The sequence below is a fragment of the Candoia aspera genome, chromosome 4, assembly GCF_035149785.1.
Source record: "Candoia aspera isolate rCanAsp1 chromosome 4, rCanAsp1.hap2, whole genome shotgun sequence".
Lineage (NCBI taxonomy): Eukaryota > Metazoa > Chordata > Lepidosauria > Squamata > Boidae > Candoia > Candoia aspera.
In genome coordinates this window covers 93,993,914-94,017,769 of record NC_086156.1, presented here as the reverse complement: position 1 = coordinate 94,017,769, position 23,856 = coordinate 93,993,914, and the positions used below count along the sequence as shown (strand labels likewise).

The following is a 23,856-nucleotide window of genomic DNA, read 5'->3' as shown; positions in this document are numbered from 1 at the left end:
ATAAGGAAGGCTGAGCGAAGGAAGATCGATGCTTTTGAACTGTGGTGTTGGAGGAAAATTCTGAGAGTGCCTTGGACTGCAAGAAGATCCAACCAGTCCATCCTCCAGGAAATAAAGCCAGACTGCTCACTTGAGGGGATGATATTAAAGGCAAAACTGAAATACTTTGGCCACATAATGAGAAGACAGGACACCCTGGAGAAGATGCTGATGCTAGGGAGAGTGGAAGGCAAAAGGAAGAGGGGCCGACCAAGGGCAAGATGGATGGATGATATTCTAGAGGTGACGGACTTGTCCCTGGGGGAGCTGGGGGTGTTGACGACCGACAGGAAGCTCTGGCGTGGGCTGGTCCATGAAGTCACGAAGAGTCGGAAGCGACTAAACGAATAAACAACAACAATTTCATATATGTATATTCATACATATATATGTCATACATACATGTATTTCTTTTTAATGACCATAAGCCATACCTTATGCTGGTCTATGACCATAATAAAGATTGGATTGATTGATTGATTGATTTCACAATTCCTAATAATCAATACCATTTTCCTGATATTTACAGGCAACAAACTAATAAATTGTACTGTAAATCTTCAAACACAAAGTTTAAAAAAAATATATGTATTTGCTGTTAGAATAAAAGGAAACTACTGAGCTTGTCTACATGCATGATAGAACCACATTCACCTTGAGTTATCACCCCACCTGTTGTGGCTCTCATATCTTCCTATTAAATGTAATCCTCAGCCACTAAAAGGTAAGCTCAGCAACAGCCTAACAACATGAGTCATATCTTGTGATTTTCTCCAAAGCAGAATATACAGAGTATTAGATTGATCAATGATAGAATTAGTTCATTAAGTGCTGGCTGAGTAATTTCAACTCCTGGTGATTGCATGGACAAATACCACTTGCCTCCAGTGGTAAATAGTAGCTCTTCCAAGGATGTTTTAATGATTTTTTTTTTTGTTCCCATTCATCTATCTTATTGTTTTCCCCTACTTTTCTCAATATTGCCAAGCATTTCTCTAATCTATCACTCACTCACAATATTTAATTTAGTATTTAATTCTTCCTTTTAAAACACACAGCCTTCTCTTATTAATTACATGAAATTTCTCCCTCTTCACTTAGCTATAATGCATGCATGCATATGACCCAAAACATTAACTACCTTTTCTTAACCTACCTTTTTCAATTATGGTACCATCGGGGCTTTCATCCATCTTTGTCAGAGGAAGAGAAAGTCACCAATGTGGTTTCCTGCCATTTTCACATAGAAAAATACAATAACTTTAGCCCAAGTCCATAAGCAGACAATTAAAAAAAAACATTTCCCCCACTTGAAACTGCACTCTTTAAGCATCCAAAAATGCTAAAAATTAACAAAAAATAGAAGAAACATTATCCATGAAATCCTTTGACTGTTGAGTATATTAAAACTGAAAAAGACAAAAATCAGACAGCTACCATTATTCACAAATGGACAGAAATAGTTGCAAATAGCAAAAAAGAAAATCTGGGAAGAGGGTTTTTCTTCTTTTTAGGCACTGTTCTGAAAAGAAGTGCTGTGCCTAAAAAGTGCTGCACCTAAAATATATATTTCTAGTATCTCATCTGTTTATAGAACTCAAATCCACAACAAACTCCACATAATCTCCTGGGCCTTATTGGATGAAACTCAATTTCTGTTTATAAAGATTGCTTTTTAGTAGCACATAGCCAGATTCATCTTTTCCTCTGCACCTCAGAATTACAAACTTTGTCCATTCCCTTTGCCACTGCCTTGTTCAGGGATGCTTAATTTGACTTCACAGTCTACTCTTCATCCAAATATGAACCAAATTTTGGCTCTGCTTAGCTTTCCAAGATCAACCAAGATCACTGTCAGCCCTTCAAGGTAAGCCAGACCAAGAAACAGACTCCACAAGTTCGATGGGAATCATACTTTATTGATTCAGGCCAGTGTGTCTCAACCTTAGCAACTTTAAGATGTATAGACTTCAACTCCTGGAATTCAACTCCCAGCCATGGCTGGCTGGAGAATTCTGGGAGTTGAAGTTCACACATCTTTAAGTTGCCAAGGTTGAGAAACACTGATTTAGGCTATAGTAACAAAATCAAGATCAAGATCCTGCAAGGTAGACTTCAGCAATTCATGGAGTGAGAATTGCCAGATGTACAAGCTGGATTTCGAAAAGGCAGAGGAACTAGGGGCCAAATTGCCAATATCCACTGGATAATGGAAAAAGCCAGGGAGTTTCAGAAAAACATCTATTTCTGTTTTATTGACTATTCTAAAGCCTTTGACTGTGTGGACCATAACAAATTGTGGCAAGTTCTTAGTGATATGGGGATACCAAGTCATCTTGTATGCCTCCTGAAGAATCCGTATAATGACCAAGTAGCAACAGTAAGAACAGACCATGGAACAACGGACTGGTTTCAGATTGGGAAAGGAGTACGGCAGGGCTGTATACTCTCACCCTGCCTATTCAACTTGTATGCAGAACACATCATGCGACATGCTGGGCTTGAGGAATCCAAGTGTCATGTCCCCCGTTGCAATGTATACATACATCACAACGGGGAACATGCCTTTCTGGTGAAGGGGAGGGGGGAGGAAAGAATCAGTGCTAATCCCATAAGCACTGAAAGACAATACAGAAAAAGGACAAAGGAGCCATACCTTTGCCCTGACCCGGGAAGCCATCATCCTAACTCCCTGACATCTCTGAATTACCACGGGGGACACACCTGCTCCGGACAAAGGAAGAGGACAGAGGTAATCAGCGCTAATCCCCCTGATCGCCCATCGAGACTCCGGGTTCACCGTCGGTCAGGACTTTGGGACAATGGGGGGTGGGGAAGGATCAGGTCCACACCGCGGGTATTTACCAGCTACCTCGCACGCCATGTGCTCATTCCCGTCTTTCTCCGTGTCTGCATTCTATTCCTAATAAACCAGATATCCTTAGCCCTGGCTGGTGAGTCTGTGTTTTTTCTGAATAAGGCAACCATCACACCAAGGCTGGAGTTAAAATCGCTGGAAGAAACATTAACAATCTCAGATATGCAGATGATACCACTTTGATGGCTGAAAACGAAGAGGAACTGAGGAGACTTATGATGAAGGTGAAAGAAGAAAGTGCAAAAGCTGGCTTGCAGCTAAACCTCAAAAAAACCAAGATGATGGCAACCAGCTTGATTGATCACTGGCAAATAGAGGGAGAAAACGTAGAGGCAGTGAAAGACTTTGTATTTCTAGGTGCAAAGATTACTGCAGATGCTGACTGCAGTCAGGAAATCAGAATATGTTTAATCCTTGGGAGAAGAGCAATGACCAATCTCAATAAAATAGTTAAGAGCAGAGACATCACACTGACAACCAAGGTCCACATAGTTAAAGCAATGGTATTCCCAGTAGTAACATATGGCTGCAAGAGCTGGACCATAAGGAAGGCTGAGCGAAGGAAGATCGATGCTTTGGAACTGTGGTGTTGGAGGAAAATTCTCAGAGTGCCTTGGACTGCAAGAAGATCAAACCAGTCCATCCTCCAGGAAATAAAGCCAGACTGCTCACTTGAGGGGATGATATTAAAAGCAAAACTGAAATACTTTGGCCACATAATGAGAAGACAGGACACCCTGGAGAAGATGCTGATGCTAGGAAGAGTGGAAGGCAAAAGGAAGAGGGGCCGACCAAGGGCAAGGTGGATGGATGATATTCTAGAGGTGACGGACTCGTCCCTGGGGGTGCTGGGGGTGTTGACGACCAACAGGAAGCTCTGGCGTGGGCTGGTCCATGAAGTCACGAAGAGTCGGAAGTGACTAAATGAATAAACAACAACAAAATCAAAGCCTGATTGTGTTTTCCCTTCCCTCCCTCTCATACCCCAATGAATTGGGGTGGAGCCAGTCTGAGCTTCTTTTTCATACTTTCTCTGTTTCCGGGGTTTAAAGCATGTGTTTCTTTTCATAACCATTTCAGAGTATTTCCCCCAAGGTCATCTCTGTAGCTCTCTACAATCAGCTAAGCACTGCCTTTCAATGGGGGTGACTAAATAAAAAAGGAATCCCCCGCTTAGTCCTTGGCAGAGTGCTAAGCATGTCCTGCCCTAATACAGTGAATCATTGTTCTGCCAAGTGTCCAAGCAGTGATCAGGTGCCCAGACAATTGGTTGTTTTAGATCCAGAGACACACCAGTGAATAAAGAGATTTTAAGCTTTTTTATTAACTTAAGATTTAAACAGAAACACAGTTTAAGCAGACTAAACAGAAGCATAAACAGGATAACATAAAGAAAGAAAAATCATAAATCGTAACATACCAAGCAAGTTGATACCCAATCTCCCATAGGCTATTAGGAACCCCTTAATAAGGACAGCAGAGATACCCCTGGGTGGCTCAATTTCTACAGCATCAAGCGCTCAAGTCTGTGCAGAAGCTCCCAAACTCAAGAGGTAATCCCAAGGTTTCTGTCAAAGTCTGGCCCTAAAACCTCGTGACCTTGTTTCCATGGGACGGAGGCTGCAGGATCTCACCCTGACTGTATAGTTCCCAGGGTCCAAAGCACCTATTTATCATCCAAGAACCTGGGAAGCTATACAGATAAGCTAGTGCTAGTTAAGCCAGTGCTTAACAAAAACAGTCTTGGGGTTTTCTCTTCTCCCCCCTCCCCCTGCCTCCATTTCAAACAAAAATAAAAACAACCCAGCTAATCATTAGTATAACTCAAAATAAACTCTAAGCTTCTTCATGTTAAGGAGGAAATCAAAATATGTGACTTAAACTCCTCAAAATACAATGGTCTTCTGCATTGCCACTACAATCATGTATGGAATACATTTTTCTTTTATTGAAACGCTGCTATCCACTGATTTCTATGGAAATCAAGGTGGTCTATATGGGCCTCCATTCCATCATTACATTCTTTCCCTAGCCTCCATTTTTTTTTCTCTGTGTCCCTCTCTTTTATTACTTCATTGTTTTTTGTCTCCTGAAAATTATGAACCAATACTGGGGACCAAGGAAGGAAGCTCTAAATAATGAAACAATTCTTGAAATTCTACTTATTAGTCTTACTGCACTGATTGAAAAGTATTGATCCAATGAACATTCTGAGTACTGAATTACTGGACTGATACTCCTTTCATGTTAAGGCCTGGGACAGTTAGCACACCGACATCCCCTCCAAGTCCCATTTTATCAGACATCCAACATCTTTCCAACAAAGAAGCACAAAGGAAAGAGCAGGAACATTTTTGCAACTTGGGATCGTGGGAGAATCTCTCTCTTGGTTAGTAGCCTGGACATTATTTTTGCTCTATGGTATGCCCAGTCCAAAACACCACTGACTCCAGAAACAATGTCCAGGGAATTTGGCATATTTAAGGCCATTGCTGATGCATAACTTTCTCTCCATGCCCATATTATTCATTAGATACAATAGGCACAGTGCCTAAGGCCTACAAAACTATTGGGAGAGGCATGATACAGGTTCCATCTATGAAAAAGTGTCATCTGATGGGACCCAGGAAGAGAGCTTTTTCTGCCATAGTGCCCACCCTGTGGAACATTATCCCCTAGACTTCAGATTGGCCCTGACTCTCCCTGCCCTTAGGAAGGCCCTGAAGACATGGCTCTGCTGCTGTGCCTGGGGGTCTGGCAATGGTGAGGAGCTTTTACAGTGGCTGTGTTGAGCTGATGTAAGGATGAATCTGATCATGATTTTTTATTTTAATTGATTACAAATGGTTTTTATACTGTATGTTTGTATATGTTTTTTTAATTTCTTTTTATTGGATTTTTTTTCCCTGTTGTGAGCCTCCCAGTTGCTTAGATTACATGGGCTGCCCTACAAATTGAATAAATAATAAAAATAAAAATAAATGAAAATATGAAAAAAACAGTAAAATCAAAATTCATATACCCTAAAATTAAATATATTCAAGTTATTATTACTATTTATTATGCATATACTTACTGCAATTTTTGTGACATCATTTAAAATATTTATTTTTAAAGAGCAAGGCTAAAAGAGTGGCAATAAAGAATATGAAGAAATATAAATCTCTGAATTATTATGGTGCCCTTTTTAGAGAGTTAGAAAATAATTTTCTACTTTTTAAAAAAAATCATGAATATAAGCAGTCCAATAATTATATTATTCAAACATTATAAATAATTTTCATGTAACATTTTATTAAATTATCAGTAAATAATAAACACTGGTAAACTTTATTTTTAAAGAACATTCAAGAAGACTTGGGTTTTTCAGGAGTTAAAACTGTCCATTTAGCAAATATTGACTTTGCAACATTTCCTACTGGCAAATTCATAAATTACATTATCAGTGGTTGTTTTCATACATCGCTATCTATAGAAAGTAGAGAGAAAAGTTCATTTTGTCCATGTATAAGGTAAAGCAAAAATAGTTTCTGTCATTATTTAATTTGGAGAATGAGCATTTTCCTTCTGAATTTGTACCAAAACCTGACAGGCACTTCTTGATTCTTAATGTAATATTTGTGTTTGGGAAACTTGGGTCAAGGTTGTGTTCTGTTTGAGCAGTCTATGGAAAGCCTATGAAGATAAATGTGCCTAGGAGCTACAGGAGTCTTAATGTGGCCCTATTTCTCTCTTTATTGTTTTTAAGCCCCCAAGTATTTTATTGTACCAGTCAACCTTGGCATGAGAATAATTTTGTAATGTTGCTTCATATCACACTTTCTGCTATCATACCTGGTAGGATATATATTGTACCTGGCAGGATATCAAAGCATAAAACAAGTACAGGTAGTCTTCACTTAACAACTATTTGTTTAGTGATGGTTTAGACTTACAACAGTGTTGAAGAAAACTACCTACTACAGGTCCTCACACTTATGACTGTTGCAGCATCCCTGCGGTCATGTGATCATGATTTGTGCGCTTGGAACCACTTGGGGTGGTTTGCATTTATGACCATTGCAGCGCCCCACGGTCACAGGATCACCATTTCAACATTGCTGGCTGGCTTCTGGAAAGCAAAATCAATGGGGAACCACATGATTCACTTAACAACCATGTGATTAGCTTAACACCAGTGGTGACTCACTTATCAACCACCACAAAAAAGGTCATAAAATTGGGTTGGATTTGCTTAGCAACCAAGATTTCGGTCCCAATTGTGGTTGTTAAGTGAGGACTACCTGTACATTTCAATCATGTTAATGCAATTAAGATAGATGGTAAGATAGATGAAACAGATTAAGTTTTCCATTTTTGTAATAGGTACGCTCGAAAACCTTCAGCAAAGGATCATTACCTTGTCGTGGTGCTGGAGCTTGAGCACCTCAATGATGTCATGAGCTAAACCGTGAAGGGCCACCCAAGATGGGAAGGTCATGACAGAGAGGTCAGACTAAATGTGATCCCTGGGGAAGGTAATGGCAACCCACCCCAGTATTCTTGCCGTGAAAACTAAATGGATCAGTACAACCAGAGATATGTCGGTATACCATCGGAAGATGAGACCCCCAGGTCGGAAGATGGTCAAAATGTTACTGGGGAGGAACAGAGGATGAGTTCAACTAGCCCCAGATGAGATGACGCAGCTAGCTCAAAGCCGAAAGGACGGCTAGCGGCCAATGGTGCTGGTGGTAAATGGCGAATCCGATGTTCTAAGGATCAACACACCATTGGAACCTGGAATGTAAGATCTATGAGCCAGGGCAAATTGGATGTGGATATTGGTGAGATGTCAAGATTAAAGATAGACATTCTGGGCGTCAGTGAACTGAAATGGACTGGAATGGGCCACTTCACATCAAACGACCACCAGATCTACTACTGTGGACAAGAGGACCACAGAAGAAATGGAGTAGCCTTCATAATTAATAGTCAAGTGGCTAAAGCAGTGCTTGGATACAACCCAAAAACCGATAGAATGATCTCAGTTCGAATTCAGGGCAAGCCATCTAACATCACAGTGATCCAAATATACGCCCCAACCACAGATGCTGAAGAAGCTGAAGTAGAGCGGTTCTATGAGGATCTGCAGCACCTACTGGACAACACGCCTAAAAGAGATGTTATTTTCATCACGGGAGACTGGAATGCTAAGGTGGGCAGTCAAATGACACCTGGAATTACAAGTAAGCATGGCCTGGGAGAACAAAACGAAGCAGGACATAGGCTGATAGAATTTTGCCAAGACAACTCACTCTGCATAACAAACACTCTCTTCCAGCAACCTAAGAGACGGCTTTATACATGGACTTCCCCAGATGGACAACACCGAAACCAGATTGACTACATCCTTTGCAGCCAAAGGTGGCGGACATCTGTACAGTTGGTAAAAACAAGACCTGGAGCTGGCTGTAGTTCAGATCACGAACTTCATCTTGCACAATTTAGGATCAGACTAAAGGGATTAGGGAAGACCCACAGATCAGCTAGATATGAGCTCACTAATATTCCTTAGGAATATGCAGTGGAGGTGAAGAGCAGATTTAAGGGACTGGACTTAGTAGATAGGGTCCCGGAAGAACTCTGGACAGAAGTTGGCAGCATTGTCCAGGAGGCGGCAACAAAATACATCCCAAAGAAAGAGAAAACCAAGAAGGCAAAATGGCTGTCTGCTGAGACACTAGAAGTAGCCCAAGAAAGAAGGAAAGCAAAAGGCAACAGTGATAGGGGGAGATATGCCCAAGTAAATGCAAAATTCCAGAGGTTAGCCAGAAGAGATAAGGAATTATTTTTAAACAAGCAATGCATGGAAGTGGAAGAAGACAATAGAATAGGAAGGACAAGAGACCTCTTCCAGAAAATTAGAAACATCGGAGGTAAATTCCAGGCAAAAATGGGTATGATCAAAAACAAAGATGGCAAGGACCTAACAGAAGAAGAAGAGATCAAGAAAAGGTGGCAAGAATATACAGAAGACCTGTATAGGAAGGATAACAATATCGGGGATAGCTTTGACGGTGTGGTCAGTGAGCTAGAGCCAGACATCCTGAAGAGTGAGGTTGAATGGGCCTTAAGAAGCATTGCTAATAACAAGGCAGCAGGAGATGATGGCATCCCAGCTGAACTGTTCAAAATCTTGCAAGATGATGCTGTCAAGGTAATGCATGCTATATGCCAGCAAATTTGGAAAACACAAGAATGGCCATCAGACTGGAAAAAATCAACTTATATCCCCATACCAAAAAAGGGAAACACTCAAGAATGTTCAAACTATCGAACAGTGGCACTCATTTCACATGCCAGTAAGGTAATGCTCAAGATCCTGCAAGGGAGACTTCAGCAACTCATGGAGCGAGAATTGCCAGATGTACAAGCTGGGTTTAGAAAAGGCAGAGGACCTAAGGCCCAAATTGCCAATATCCACTGGATAATGGAAAAAGCCAGGGAGTTTCAGAAAAACATCTATTTCTCATTTATTGACTATTCTAAAGCCTTTGACTGTGTGGACCATAACAAATTGTGGCAAGTTCTTAGTGGTATGATGATACCAAGTCATCTTGTATGCCTCCTGAAGAATCTGTATAATGACCAAGTAGCAACAGTAAGAACAGACCATGAAACAACGGAGTGGTTTAAGATTGGGAAAGGAGTACGGCAGGGCTGTATACTCTCACCCTACCTATTCAACTTGTATGCAGAACACATCATGCGACAAGCTGGCCTTGAGGAATCCAAGGCTGGAGTTAAAATCTCTGGAAGAAACATTAACAATCTCAGATATGCAGATGATACCACTTTGATGGCTGAAAGCGAAGAGGAACTGAGGAGCCTTATGATGAAGGTGAAAGAAGAAAGTGCAAAAGCTGGCTTGCAACTAAAGCTCAAAAAAACCAAGATTATGGCAGATGCTGACTGCAGTCAGGAAATCAGAAGACGCTTAATCCTTGGGAGAAGAGCAATGACAAATCTCGATAAAATAGTTAAGAGCAGAGACATCACACTGACAACAAAGGTCCGCATTGTTAAAGCAATGGTGTTCCCCATAGTAACATATGGCTGCGAGAGCTGGACCATAAGGAAGGCTGAGCGAAGGAAGATCGATGCTTTTGAACTGTGGTGTTGGAGGAAAATTCTGAGAGTGCCTTGGACTGCAAGAAGATCAAACCAGTCCATCCTCCAGGAAATAAAGCCAGACTGCTCACTTGAGGGAACGATATTAAAGGCAAAACTGAAATACTTTGGCCACACAATGAAAAGACAGGACACCCTGGAGAAGATGCTGAGAGTGGAGGGCAAAAGGAAGAGGGGCCGACCAAGGGCAAGGTGGATGGATGATATTCTAGAGGTGACGGACACGTCCCTGGGGGTGCTGGGGGTGTTGACGACCGACAGGAAGCTCTGGCGTGGGCTGGTCCATGAAGTCACGAAGAGTCGGAAGCGACTAAACGAATAAACAACAACAACCCTCGAAAACATTTAGAACTGTGATTGGATAGGCTGACCACCTATCCAAAAATGACTAAAATGAAATCATTCCACTGACAATATGGATGTTTTCCCCAGAAATGTCATATTTTTGCCACAGACACATTTATCTGAGATTAATTGTGAAGAGACATCTAGAGAATTATTCATGGTGCTATCCTCAGATGAAATACAACACGAACTGTTGCACATGTCAGAGACTTCACACTGCATTATTCTGACCTGGCCATGGGTATGAATTGTTCCTGCACAAATCTGATAATATCCTGCTCAAACTGCCCTTATGGAAAATATAGATAGATAGTGACCATGGTACAGGTAAAATTAAATGGAGAAGAATTACTGCAACTAAGATAGAGGAGAAAAGTGGTTCTTTTATATAAGTTGTGATCTTTTTTAAAAAATGCAGATAGAGTAATAACAGCATACTGAATCTAAAAAATATAGAACTGATGGCAGAGGAGAGAATACTAAACGCTGCCCTTCCGGTTCCCGAAAGGTGAATATGCAGCAGGTTTGGCGTACATGCAAATCTGCAAAAAAAAAAAAAAAAAAACGGGGGTTGGATGGGAGAGAGAAAGTGAAGTAAAAAGAAGCTACGTGCAATGGAGAAGGGTGGGGGGGCTGAGAGCCCGTGGATAGCGCAGCGTGGTAGCGCGCGACAGACGGGGGAGCTCAGCCGGCAATGGCGACTAGTCCCTCCTGAATAAAGAAAACATTCATCCCTCAGAGACGATCACCGGATTCAATGGCAAGAGGATATACTCACAAAGAAAGGCGAAAGGAGAGACGCCTCCAGTGAATTCTTGTTTTACACCTTCCTGCAGCCGGACTCAGGGGAAGTGAAACGCTAAAGACATCCCGGCAGCATCTCTGAACCAGCATCAGCACCCGCGCAAGAGTGGAGCAGCTGCACTCCTCCGCAGTCCCCCGCCCGCGAGAGTCCTATCTGCTTGGGGCGCCCGGGGCGTCAGCCTGTTTGCTTCCCAGAACAATTTGTGCAGTGTGACGCAGGACGTGAAGCAGCCGAAGACTGGATATTATAAAGGACAGTTGAGGCGACGGAGAGAGAAAGAGCCACATTACACTTCTGCTCCTTGCAAAGGAATAGAGTTCCATAAAAATCAGCTAGTAATTTAAAGGATTTCATGTTTTTCTTCAGTTCCCTCCTTTGTCCCTCACTAAGGAAAGCTCTGGGCCGGGGGCAGGAGGTTGCTAATATACCAGCGGTATGTCTACCAAATGCTGAAACCTACCCAAACAAACTGCAAATGGTAATGTCTGTATTCACGTAATTTGTGAACCGTGGTTCAGAAATCCTAGTGGCTGAGTTCACACAACAGGCCAAACCAAAACAAACCAACCATATTATGATTTAGCATGGTGGATGAATTTAGGTTGTGTGTCTCAAGAACCATGTAGGCCCAAGTGGTGCCTTTTGAAAAAGATAAAAAAATATCTGTAACTTTTTCTCACTACAGTAGAGTAGTACCTTTTCAGAAAACTGTATTGGTGTCTATCTTAGACAGTTTTTGCAACAAAATAAAACATTCAAGGCTATGTTCTGCTTCTCCTGACTGAACTTACTTTCAGAATGATATAAACAGAAAAAGAGACAAATAAATAATTTCCTTTTTAAAATTTGTTGCAGAAGGCAACTGTTTCCAAAAAGGGGTCTTATACAGTTACAAAGACAGAGGAAGGGGAAAGTGGAAACAGCAACATCTGAACCAATAATTCTGCAAATAAGGCAGAGCAATTAAGCAGTGGTATAAGAGAAAAATAAAACAAAATAAAACTGATTTTTACAAGGGTCTTAACATAGCTGAATATTTATTATAATGATTTTTACATTAAACAATGAGATTTAAATAGACTGTGGTGTTTGGGTTTTTTCCCAGTTTTCTTACTGGATGAATATTTTTCCTGGCTCATGACTTTCTCACGGGCCTAACAAAATAGCCATCTCAAAATGATAATGCATTCTTTCTATAGCAAATGGGCAATGACAAAAATAGGCTCTTCTGTCTGATAAGAACGACCTTTATTCATTTCCTATTTATAGTTGTTCATGAAAAGCCACACCTCTTTCTGAAGCATCTTTGAATTGGCAGGAAAATATCACAGTCGTTTCACCGCTCAGCTGAATATAGAACAACACTTAAGTAATCAAATTTATGTATAATTTGCAAATCAATCAAATTCAGATAAGATCTTAAGCTAAACTTGCCTATAGATTAAATTCAACAGGAAAGCTGCAGATTTCCATCTAAAGAACCATTTTTAGCAGGTTACCTTCACTGAGAAAATGAGACCTCACAAATATTACATTCTAGAAAGGAAATTAACAAGTATCACTACAGGGCTTTTCTGTCATTCTGCAGAGCTTCAAAACTAGGTTGCTTCATTCTATTCCAGTGGCAATTACTAGACCAAGCACAAGGGTAGCCCCATATGATAACAAAATCAGGAAAAGCTACCAGTGCATGGACAATTATAGCTAGGCTGTCCCTGTTAGAAAATGGCATAATTTTTGCATCAACTATAGCTTAATAGGTGCTCTTGGCCACAGATTATTGGACCTTCAATGACAATTATGATTTCGGAAGCATCTGTTGTTTTTCAGAAAGTGAAACTCCAGTAAGAATGGGCAAACTTCACAGTTCCATTATCTTGGAACCATCAACCACAATGCTTCTGTCTTCTCAGGATTTAATCAGAATTAATTGACTATCATCTACTCCATCACTGCTTCCAGAGAACATGCACAGCTTCTCCTGATTTAGATACTATGGAGTGTGGAGTGTCACCAGTATATACATAGAAGCATAGACAGTAAGGATTGGAAGGGCCTTTAAATATAATCTAGTGCAAGAATATGGTATGAAGGCATCCCTGACATATGGTCACCCAGCCTCTATTTAAACACCTTCAGTGAAGGAGAGTCCACCATCTCCTGAGGAAATCTATTTCATCATTGACCAACTCTTACAATTAGGAATTTTTTCTTGATGTCCAATCACAAACTGCTTCCTTGACATTTAAGTCCATTCTTCTTTTTCCTGATTTATGGAACAACTTTGAAGAAGTCTGCCCCATCTTCTACCTGACAGCCCATCAGATTCTTGAACAGAGTTATAATGTTTCTCTGCAGTCTACTCCAGGCCTGTAACCATTCCTGCTTTTTGATAACCCTCAGATTTCCAGGTCTAGAGGCGCAATCACCCAATACCTGCAAGTAGGAGCAGAACTGGCCTAATATAGTGCCCTCAATTTCCAGAGATGGTCTAGGAAAATACTGTGGTCAATGGATATCTAAAACTCTTGAGAAATCAAGCAGCATCAAGAGTATCATTCTCCCTCCATCTCCCTCCCACACAAGTTATCTGTCAGTCAAATCATAATTAACTCTCTTCCAAATCCAGGACAGAACCCAGAATGAAAAGAATTGAGATGATCTGTTTCTACCAAGGACACTCACAACTGCTCCCAGAATACCCACCTCCTCAAGTTGTTGTTTTTTTAAATCTGTTCAGTCATGTCTGATTCTCAGAGACTGCCTGGACAAGTCCCTGCAGTTTTCTTGGAAAGATTTTTCAGAAATGTTTGCCATTGCCTGCTTCCTAGGGCTGAGAGAGAGTGACTGGCCCAAGGTCACCTTGTTGGCTTTCATGCTTAAGGCAGGACTAGAACTCAAGGTCTCCCAGTTTCTAGCCTGATACCTTAACCGCTACACCTTTTTTTTAAATTAAACTTTATTAAAATTTCAAGATAAAAAGATAAAAGCTAACAAATGAAAAAAATAAAGAAAAAAAATTAAAAAGCAAGTGGAATGCTGGCAGTGGAATTCTGGGAGTTGAAGTTCATACATCTTAAAGTGGCCAAGGTTGAGAAACACTGATATAGACAGTTGTCAGAGAAAACATATAAAGTGACTTTTATTAATGGCTGTATCATATGTATTTTCCATAACAGAACCATCTTTGCATGAATAGAGAGAGTGGGGGGGTCAGATGGAAAAGAGACAACAAAAATTAGGATGGGAAAAAAAGTTTTAAATTATTGTGGAAAGGGGAAACTGTTGTATGTATTGTATTTTATGGGTCTCATTTATTAATTTCAAATAATACAAGTTGCTTTAGGACATTATTTGCATCTATGGAGTCCAAAATATCCAGTGCCTTCATCCTATCAGAGGCCTAGCAGAATCAAGAGAGAGAAGTCAAAAAATGTTAATTATATTTTTATTATCTTGTATTGAAACAGCAACTCAGAACTCTGCCCTAACTTAGTGAATGGCCTTTGTTGTGACCTGTGTTTACCTGAATGTTGCTCTCGCTATTTAGTGCCAACTCCCAAAGCGACTTCTCCCAATAGCACAAACCAAGCCAAGATCCTGCAATTAGCTATAATTGAGATAGGCGGATGCAACCAGGTGCTCAATTATGTCTTGAGTCAGACCTGCAAACTAAGTTTGGATTGAACTTTGACAAGGAGTTGATTAGTAGCCCAGAGACCAATTCTTGAATCCCTTGGCCACAGCTGTTGTCTCTCTTGCTTTGCTGTTTAATGAAAGTAATAAGTAAATGTCACAGCTGCTGTCAGAAGAGAGACACAGAAGTGTTGTTGTGCACAGAATTATTATGCACAAAAGTAAAGCATAGTTCAGTTTAACTTTACACACACACACACCTGCTACCATAGGCCACAGTAAGCAGTCCTGTATTGCAGGATGGCTAGAGAGGTATTTTGAACAATCTAAGCATGAGATAAAGACCAGATTTTAGTGCAACATAATTTTATTAAAGAGAGTATTCTTTATCAGTAATGTTCCCTGATGATACCTGAACATGATCACTCATGCAGCAGAGGAATTTTCCTCTCAGGGTATTGTGGATTTCTTCAGATGTCAAAGTTTTGGTGGTACCTCAAAATTTTTTCTGGTGTTGGTCAGCTTCTGTTTCTCTTGTTCTATGCTTAGATATAAACACATACCAAATACAAACATTACACTATAATGAGTACTAGGTGTTTCATAACATTAACAAACTCTTTAGTTTGCAGGCAACAAGCCATTCTCTTAGGAATGTTCCTCACAGCCATATTAACATGTATTCTTCCAGTTCCTGAACTGGACGAATATTTTAAACTGCACTGACCCAGTGGCCAGGCCCTGTTGTGTCTCAGTGAGGAGACTACCCACTGGTACTGTCCTTACAGTTTTAATATGAGAAGGGCAGCAATTAGTGGATTATCCCACTACATTTCCCCTTCAGCCCAGTGATACCTGCTGGCAGGAAAAAACAACTACCAGGCATAGCTTTAAAGGTATAGCGGGGCATGCTGAGCAACTATGTGTGGGACAGGTGCCCAGGAGAGAGGCTTAGCTACCTTTCAAGTTGCCTGTGTGATAGGTCATCATTCATATGTACACAATGTACTCATATGAACAGGTGCAGAAGTTCTCCACACTACTGATCTATCATTTGGGCAATTTCTGAACCTGGGTCTACAATTCTTCTGATCTGGACCTATTTGTTTAAATACATGACCATCACCCTTCTGGAAGTACGTTAAATCCATGTCAAAAAAATATTAGCCCAGCTGACAGGTTGCATACCCAGCAGTGGGAACACAGACTGAAGAATGAGGGAGTTTTCTCAGGAGCTCTTTCCCATTTCATTGAGCACCCCTCCATCATGTGCCTGACCTAGCTATTTTTTTAACACGTTTAACACTCTTCCAGAAGAGCACTAGATACATGTTTAGAAATAGCCCAACTGACAGGTTACAGGGACAGCGAAGTGGTTGCTGCACACACAGCGGGGAGTATGGGCTGAAGCAGAAGAGAGCAATCAGAAACCACTGCCAAGGAATGGCAGTGCTGGCAATAAGTGGCCTTGGCCAGAGCATGCAATTCAGCCCATGCTCCTTGGCTGTACCTGTCACTTGTCACTTGGATTAAAAGGGGGAAAGTGCATTACTTTGTCCATTCCACCAAGTTCCCATTTATCCCAAATTGGTAAGTGCTGCAAGAGAATGGCAATGAGTGGCCACAGCTGGCAGCACCTGCAAGCAACCCATAGAGAATTCAAAATTACATTGGAGCAGGCAAAATGGCACACATACCTGTCTTCCAAAGTATTAGAACTAGTAAAAAACACTACCATATGAAACCCTTTGCTGGCCAAAGCAGCAGAAAATCTGTATGTAACGTACTCATTTAGGACAGAACCAAACAATTCTTAACTGAAGCACCCAGTCCTCTTTTTTAAAAAGAGAAGTCTAATGCTCCTTCAAATGACTGCTAAATACACATTTAAAAATAGATTTAGTGTACTTCCAGAAGCGTACCAGCCCCAGGTATATAAGGAGTCTGTAATGCCTGTGTACACAACTTATATATACAGCCTGGTACACAGCCTGTGTAATGCCTATATGTTAAATGGGCAATATAAGCTGGGCATATCCTAGTCCTGTCCACATTATCACTAATATTGCCAGGGAGATGTTATAAAAATAGTTTGCACAGCAAGGCTTGGTATCAGAAGAAAAGGGAAAGCTGACGTAGTTGGAAAACTTAATTGGAACAGCTAAATGCAGCTTTAAGTTTCTCTGTGGTGGGCTTGGGATGAACCGAAGGCAATATGAAGGCATGTCCTCTAAAACTAGTACAGCATCTACATGCCATGGTTAGCAAGATAAAAGGATGAGTCCACAGAGACTTAATTGTTCCTTCAACTTTTTCTTGCTAGCCTGAAGTCTTCCTATCGTATCAATGTTAAATTTTAGCTTTCTGGCAGACCTGATTTCTCTACATAATTCCTATGCTTGCAACTCTTTGACCATATTCTTCCTTTTTTTTTTTTTTGCTTCTTGCAAAGTTTTCTCACTCCTCCCCTTTCATGCTATAAAATTCCGACATTGCATTTAAGTTGTAACCAATCAACAGTCATAATGATCTGTGAATATCTATTACTGTGGTTCTTCTTAGCATTTGTCCCACATGATTACAGGGTCTGCTTTGTTTTGCACTACGCTGGCCTGGTTCTTATAGCGAAGCTATCATTGTATGATATGATGAGGGGTTTTATTTATCAGTCAGCTTGCTGCAGAGCCTGACATTGATTAGAGGTGAGAGGAAGTGGCTAGCCCAAAGTCATGCAGCTGGCTTCCATGCCTAAGGAAGGACTAGAACCGATATCTTCCTGTTTCTAATCCAGCACCTTAACTACCACGCTGTGCTGATTCTCAGTCTGCAAATAACTATGTTTACATCGGTCGGAATACCAAATAGCTGCACACACAACACCAACTAGTACTGTGTAACTGAATCACCACAACAACTGACTTGGCCTATATAGAAAAAGAAAACTTTTTCTGAACAGTATCTCGAGCCATAGTTTTTACCTCAGACAAACATGAGAATGCTACATAATGGTCTTTCCCAATAGGATGTCCTTCAGATATGTTGGACTTCAGCTCAATAACTCCCAGCCAAAATAGGCATTGCTGTGGTGGCTGGAGGAATTATAGGAATTGGAATCAAACACAGCAGGTTAATAACAAAATAGATCTTAAGACAGAATGTATAATATGCAATTTATTACTGCAGGTTATTATTACATGATGCTTATATTATTACATAATGCATTTTAATAGATTTTTTTATCCTGCCTTTATTATTTTTATAAATAACTCAAGGCAGGGAACATACCTAATACTCCTTCCTCCTCCTATTTTCCCCACGGCAACAGCCCTGTGAGGTGAGTTGGGCTGAGAGAGAGTGACTGGCCCAAAGTCACCCAGCCAGTTTTCATCTAATAAGAGTAGCAAGCATCAGTTAATGCAGTTATAATCAATCAATCTGGTATGCTTTCACTTGAGGATAGCATGATCCTCCTTATTCATCCCCAAGTGCCTTTCTGAAGAGCCATGTTCTTATGTGACCCACAGGCCCTAAAGCCATTGGAATTCCACAGTGAAATGTCATTTTAATAATCCTGGCTTTTGAGGGTGGCATTTCCCTTTTTCTTAAGACAGAGAGCTAGTTTGTTCTAGTGGTTAAGGTTCCAGGCTAGAAACCAGGAGACCATGAGTTCTAATTCTGCCTTAGACATGAAAGCTGGCTGGGTGACTTTGGGCCAGTCATTCTCTCTCAGCCCATGACATCAGTCTTGGGCAACAAGCCGACTGGTCAATTCTTATCGCAACCAATGGATCAACATTCAGTTGATCCGGGGAAAAAGGGTGGACTCTGCACATGTGGGAAAAATGTTAGATAGAAAAAAAATCCTTTCTTTAGTGAGGTAAAGGCAGCATTTTTTTCCTTGTGTCTGCATATTTATAAAGGACAGGAAGGATGTTTAATATTTCTATTGTATCCTATTCCAATTTGTTGACCTTGTTGCCTCATCTAGTTCCCACTCTCCCAAAGACAGGGCATGCTGTGGGACAGATGAAACGGTAAGTTCAGTGTGGGAGCTTGATCTTTCTCTATGCGATTTAATTCCCCTCTAATATCCCTGGTGCTAGAGATATGTGAATGAGCAGGGTCATCCACTAGAGCCTAGTGACAGGGGAAGGGGAAGAAGGAAGGGAGGGAGGAAGAGTTATAGCTGATTTCTTTGCAGGAAACATGCATTTCTGAGTATTTGTGAAATTGTTTTATAGTGTATTTTATATTGGAATTTTATTATATATTTATTGTTTTATATTGTAAACTGCCCAGAATCCCTCCGGTCGGAGGAGATAGGTGGTGACAAATTTGATAGATAAATAAATAAATCAGAGATAGACAGTTACTGAAATTTATTACTGTGAAACCACAAAAAACCACCATGAAAGCCTTTTCTTAGAAATATGCTTAAAAAAATAGGCTTCTACATTATGCTTAGAAAACCAGAATAAGAATTACTGTCTGGAGGGTCCCCAGGTTATGGTTAAAAGGCTTCATTTCACCCTCAAGTAATCTAATTTCCTTTCTTCTGGGCCTCTCATCACGGTTTGTGCTAAAAACAGATTATGTGTATCAAGTTCTCCACAAAGAACGGAATTCCAAACAGACCAACTTCTCAGTTGGTCTTTCAATTATTACAATTTTCCTTTATTCTTGTCCTATTTCCTCTGCTATTGACAAAATACTTAGCATTTTTTCCTAACCACTGCCACAAAAGGAGGTGTTTCAGTCAAATGCTTTTAGGCATTTGAATTCAGTTTTCAGTATCTTGGAGTGCTGCTTCAGTCTTTCTTTCCTAATATTAATCTCTTGCAAGTTTCCCCTGACCTTACAAGAATTACAAAAAAATCCTAAATGAAGAGGTTTATTTTCTCCTCCCTCGTGCAGTATAGCATCAATAGTAGGACAGCTTGAACTGTATTACAGAAATCCAGATGACTGCTAGATGGTATAGGAAACACTCTTTGCGACCACCCAGTGATTGTCATATTTTTTGCAGCATAGTTCTGGTAGCCCTAATAAATAGGTGGTAGAAGTCCAGGGGGGGTTCTTTTTTTTTTAAAGCAAGTTTCAGTTGTTTTTAAAAGGCCATTTAGTTTTACTAAGTAACTATATCAAATGTCAGTATGTTAACTGAAAAAAATGGTCTGCATTTTATATTATTTTATATTTTTTAATTTAATACTTCAAGGTTCAGTACAGCAGGCTTTTGAGAACTGTTGACTTCATTGTGCTATGTTTTATCTATGCATTATATATTGGGGAGGGGGCCTGCTTTAGGCATAACAATGCAGATGTTAACATCTCTTCTCTTCCCCAGTGGCCATTCAAACTGCTTCCAGAAATCCAAAAGGGTTCTGCCTATTACTGCATTCTATCTGCCTTTCACGTGTTGCACCATGAAAAGCAGATACTTTTGAATGTGAATGCCTGTCTGTTAAATTAGGCTAGATAAAAACAGCTGAATATTCTTCTAGTGTAGCAGCCCCCCTGATGTCCAGTTAGCTCCATCTCCAGACTCTTTGATCTGGACTCCAGGTGATACTGGAGTCCCCTCACCATATGGTGTTAAGTTTCCAATAGCTTTTCTCCTAGAAAATACTGACATTCTTGTGATGAAGGATATTTACACACAAACTAACCCAATTAAACCTGTCATGTGAAAGACCCACCATTTATTAAAGCAGAAATGCACAAATGAAAGCCCTCCTCCCAAACCTTGGATGTGGTTCCAGAGGACTTTCCAAAATTTCCACTGAATTGCTATTTCTTTTTAATGTAGTAGAAGGGAAAAATATTAAATGCATTGGAGTAATATTATACCTATACTTAATTTAAAATGTCAATACATTTAATTTTGTTCTGGCCAAGCATACCTGTGAAAGACCCCTGTATTAAAGGAATGAGATATGCAATAAAACATTGGGACGCCCAGGTCTACTCAGAGCTACACATATTCATGGTTGCATCTGAGAAGATACCAATTCATTCAGCTACATTCAGAAAGGATGATAAGCCAGAATTCTCCAGAACTCTGGCTTACTGTGATTAAGCTACAACCTCCTGTTAGCAATTTGCTTATTTAAGCTGGATGAAGTCATCTTAAAGCTATGTTATTTATGCAAACAACCTTTTCTCTTCTGTAGTGTTATCTCCTTCAGCAAAGGATCGTTACCCTGTCGTGGTGCTGGAGCTTGAGCACCTCAATGATGTCATGAGCTAAACCGTGAAGGGCCACCCAAGACGGGAAGGTCATGACAGAGAGGTCAGACTAAATGCGATCCCTGGGGAAGGTAATGGCAATCCACCCCAGTATTCTTGCCGTGAAAACTAAATGGATCAGTACAACCAGAGATATGTCAGTATACCATCGGAAGATGAGACCTCCAGGTCAGAAGATGGTCAAAATGCTACTGGGGAGGAACAGAGGATGAGTTCAACTAGCCCCAGACGTGATGACGCAGCTAGCTCAAAGCCGAAAGGATGGCTAGCGGCCGACGGTGCTGGTGGTGAACGGCGAATCCGATGTTCTAAGGATCAACACACCATCGGAACCTGGTGTCATGAGTGCCGTTGAGCTGAAGACATCAGCGCAATGGCACACATGACAATAGCAAGGAAACAGGGGAAGGGGCTCAAGATAAGTAGCCATCAACTCACAAAGACTGAAGGACAAGAAACAATGGCTAAACGGATCGCGAGGCACACCCAAGCTGTTAGCGCTAACGCAACGGGGATCGCCCAGCTGACAGCAATCACCGGAGGAATGGAGAAACCGATGATGGGCGATCCCGGAACGCCAGCGGGGCCTCGCAACCCCTCACCTACCGGCAGGACAACGTGTTGGACAAAGGGGGGTGACGTAACCGCGAGTGAGGGGGCGCTGACCAGCGCGGGGTATTTAAACCCCGCACCGGCGCGCTCCTGTCACTCTCAGCTTTTTTCCTATACTGTACCTACACCGTGAATAAATCAGAGCCTGTTCCACAGAACCAGTGTCTGAGCATTATTCAGAGGTAGGCAGCGCATGACACCTGGAATGTAAGATCTATGAGCCAGGGCAAATTTGATGTGGTTATTGGTGAGATGTCAAGATTAAAGATAGACATTTTGGGCATCAGTGAACTGAAATGGACTGGAATGGGCCACTTCACATCAAATGACCACCAGATCTACTACTGCGGACAAGAGGACCACAGAAGAAATGGAGTAGCCTTCATAATTAATAGTCAAGTGGCTAAAGCAGTGCTTGGATACAATCCAAAAAACGATAGAATGATCTCAATTCGAATTCAGGGCAAGCCATCTAACATCACAGTGATCCAAATATATGGCCCAACCACAGATGCTGAAGAAGCTGGAGTAGAGCAGTTCTATGAGGATCTGCAGCACCTACTGGACGACACGCCTAAAAGAGATGTTATTTTCATCACGGGAGACTGAAATGCTAAGGTGGGCAGTCAAATGACACCTGGAATTACAGGTAAGCATGGCCTGGGAGAACAAAATGAAGCAGGACATAGGCTGATAGAATTTTGCCAAGACAACTCACTCTGCATAACAAACACTCTCTTCCAGCAACCTAAGAGACGGCTTTATACATGGACTTCCCCAGATGGACAACACCGAAACCAGACTGACTACATCCTTTTCAGCCAAAGGTGGCGGACATCTATATAGTTGGTAAAAACAAGACCTGGAGCTGGCTGTAGTTCAGATCACGAACTTCATCTTGCACAATTTAGGATCAGACTAAAGGGATTAGGGAAGACCCACAGATCAGCTAGATATGAGCTCACTAATATTCCTTAGGAATATGCAGTGGAGGTGAAGAGCAGATTTAAGGGACTGGGCTTAGTAGATAGGGTCCCAGAAGAACTATGGACAGAAGTCCGCAACATTGTTCAAGAGGCGGCAACAAAATACATCCCAAAGAAAGAGAAAACCAAGAAGGCAAAATGGCTGTCTGCTGAGACACTAGAAGTAGCCCAAGAAAGAAGGAAAGCAAAAGGCAACAGTGATAGGGGGAGATATGCCCAATTAAATGCAAAATTCCAGAGGTTAGCCAGAAGAGATAAGGAATTATTTTTAGACAAGCAATGTGTGGAAGTGGAAGAAGGCAATAGAATAGGAAGGACAAGAGACCTCTTCCAGAAAATTAGAAACATTGGAGGTAAATTCCAGGCCAAAATGGGTATCATCAAAAACAAAGATGGCAAGGACCTAACAGAAGAGGAAAAGATCAAGAAAAAGTGGCAAGAATATACAGAAGACCTGTATAGGAAGGATAACAATATCGGGGATAGCTTTGATGGTGTGGTCAGTGAGCTAGAGCCAGACATCCTGAAGAGTGAGGTTGAATGGGCCTTAAGAAGCATTGCTAATAACAAGGCAGCAGGAGACAACAGTATCCCAGCTGAATTGTTCAAAATCTTGCGAGATGATGCTGTCAAGGTAATGCATGCCATATGCCAGCAAATTTGGAAAACACAAGAATGGCCATCAGACTGGAAAAAATCAACTTATATCCCCATACCAAAAAAGGGAAACACTCAAGAATGTTCAAACTATAGAACAGTGGCACTCATTTCACATGCCAGTAAGGTAATGCTCAAGATCCTGCAAGGGAGACTTCAGCAATTCATGGAGCAAGAATTGCCAGATGTACAAGCTGGGTTTAGAAAAGGCAGAGGAACTAGGGACCAAATTGCCAATATCCACTGGATAATGGAAAAAGCAGGGAGTTTCAGAAAAACATCTATTTCTGTTTTATTGACTATTCTAAAGCCTTTGACTGTGTGGACCATAACAAATTGTGGCAAGTTCTTAGTGGTATGGGGATACCAAGTCATCTTGTCTGCCTCCTAAAGAATCTGTATAACGACCAAGTAGCAACAGTAAGAACAGACCATGGAACAACAGACTGGTTTAAGATTGGGAAAGGAGTACAGCA

At 41.0% G+C, this 23,856-nt stretch overlaps 1 protein-coding gene across 1 annotated transcript in view; it reads right to left on the bottom strand.

Moving 5' to 3' along the window:
* LOC134496677 (von Willebrand factor A domain-containing protein 5A-like) overlaps nucleotides 1–11,296 on the bottom strand; it is a 43,721-nt gene extending 32,425 nt beyond the window's left edge. The window contains exons 1-2 of the mRNA XM_063302387.1: nucleotides 11,214–11,296; nucleotides 1,196–1,269 (exon numbers count right to left, since the gene is read on the bottom strand). Coding sequence (XP_063158457.1) covers nucleotides 1,196–1,232 — 37 coding nt within the window. The 5' untranslated portion in view covers nucleotides 1,233–1,269; nucleotides 11,214–11,296. The remainder of the gene's footprint in view (nucleotides 1–1,195; nucleotides 1,270–11,213) is intronic.
* Between the last annotated feature and the right edge of the window lie 12,560 nt (nucleotides 11,297–23,856).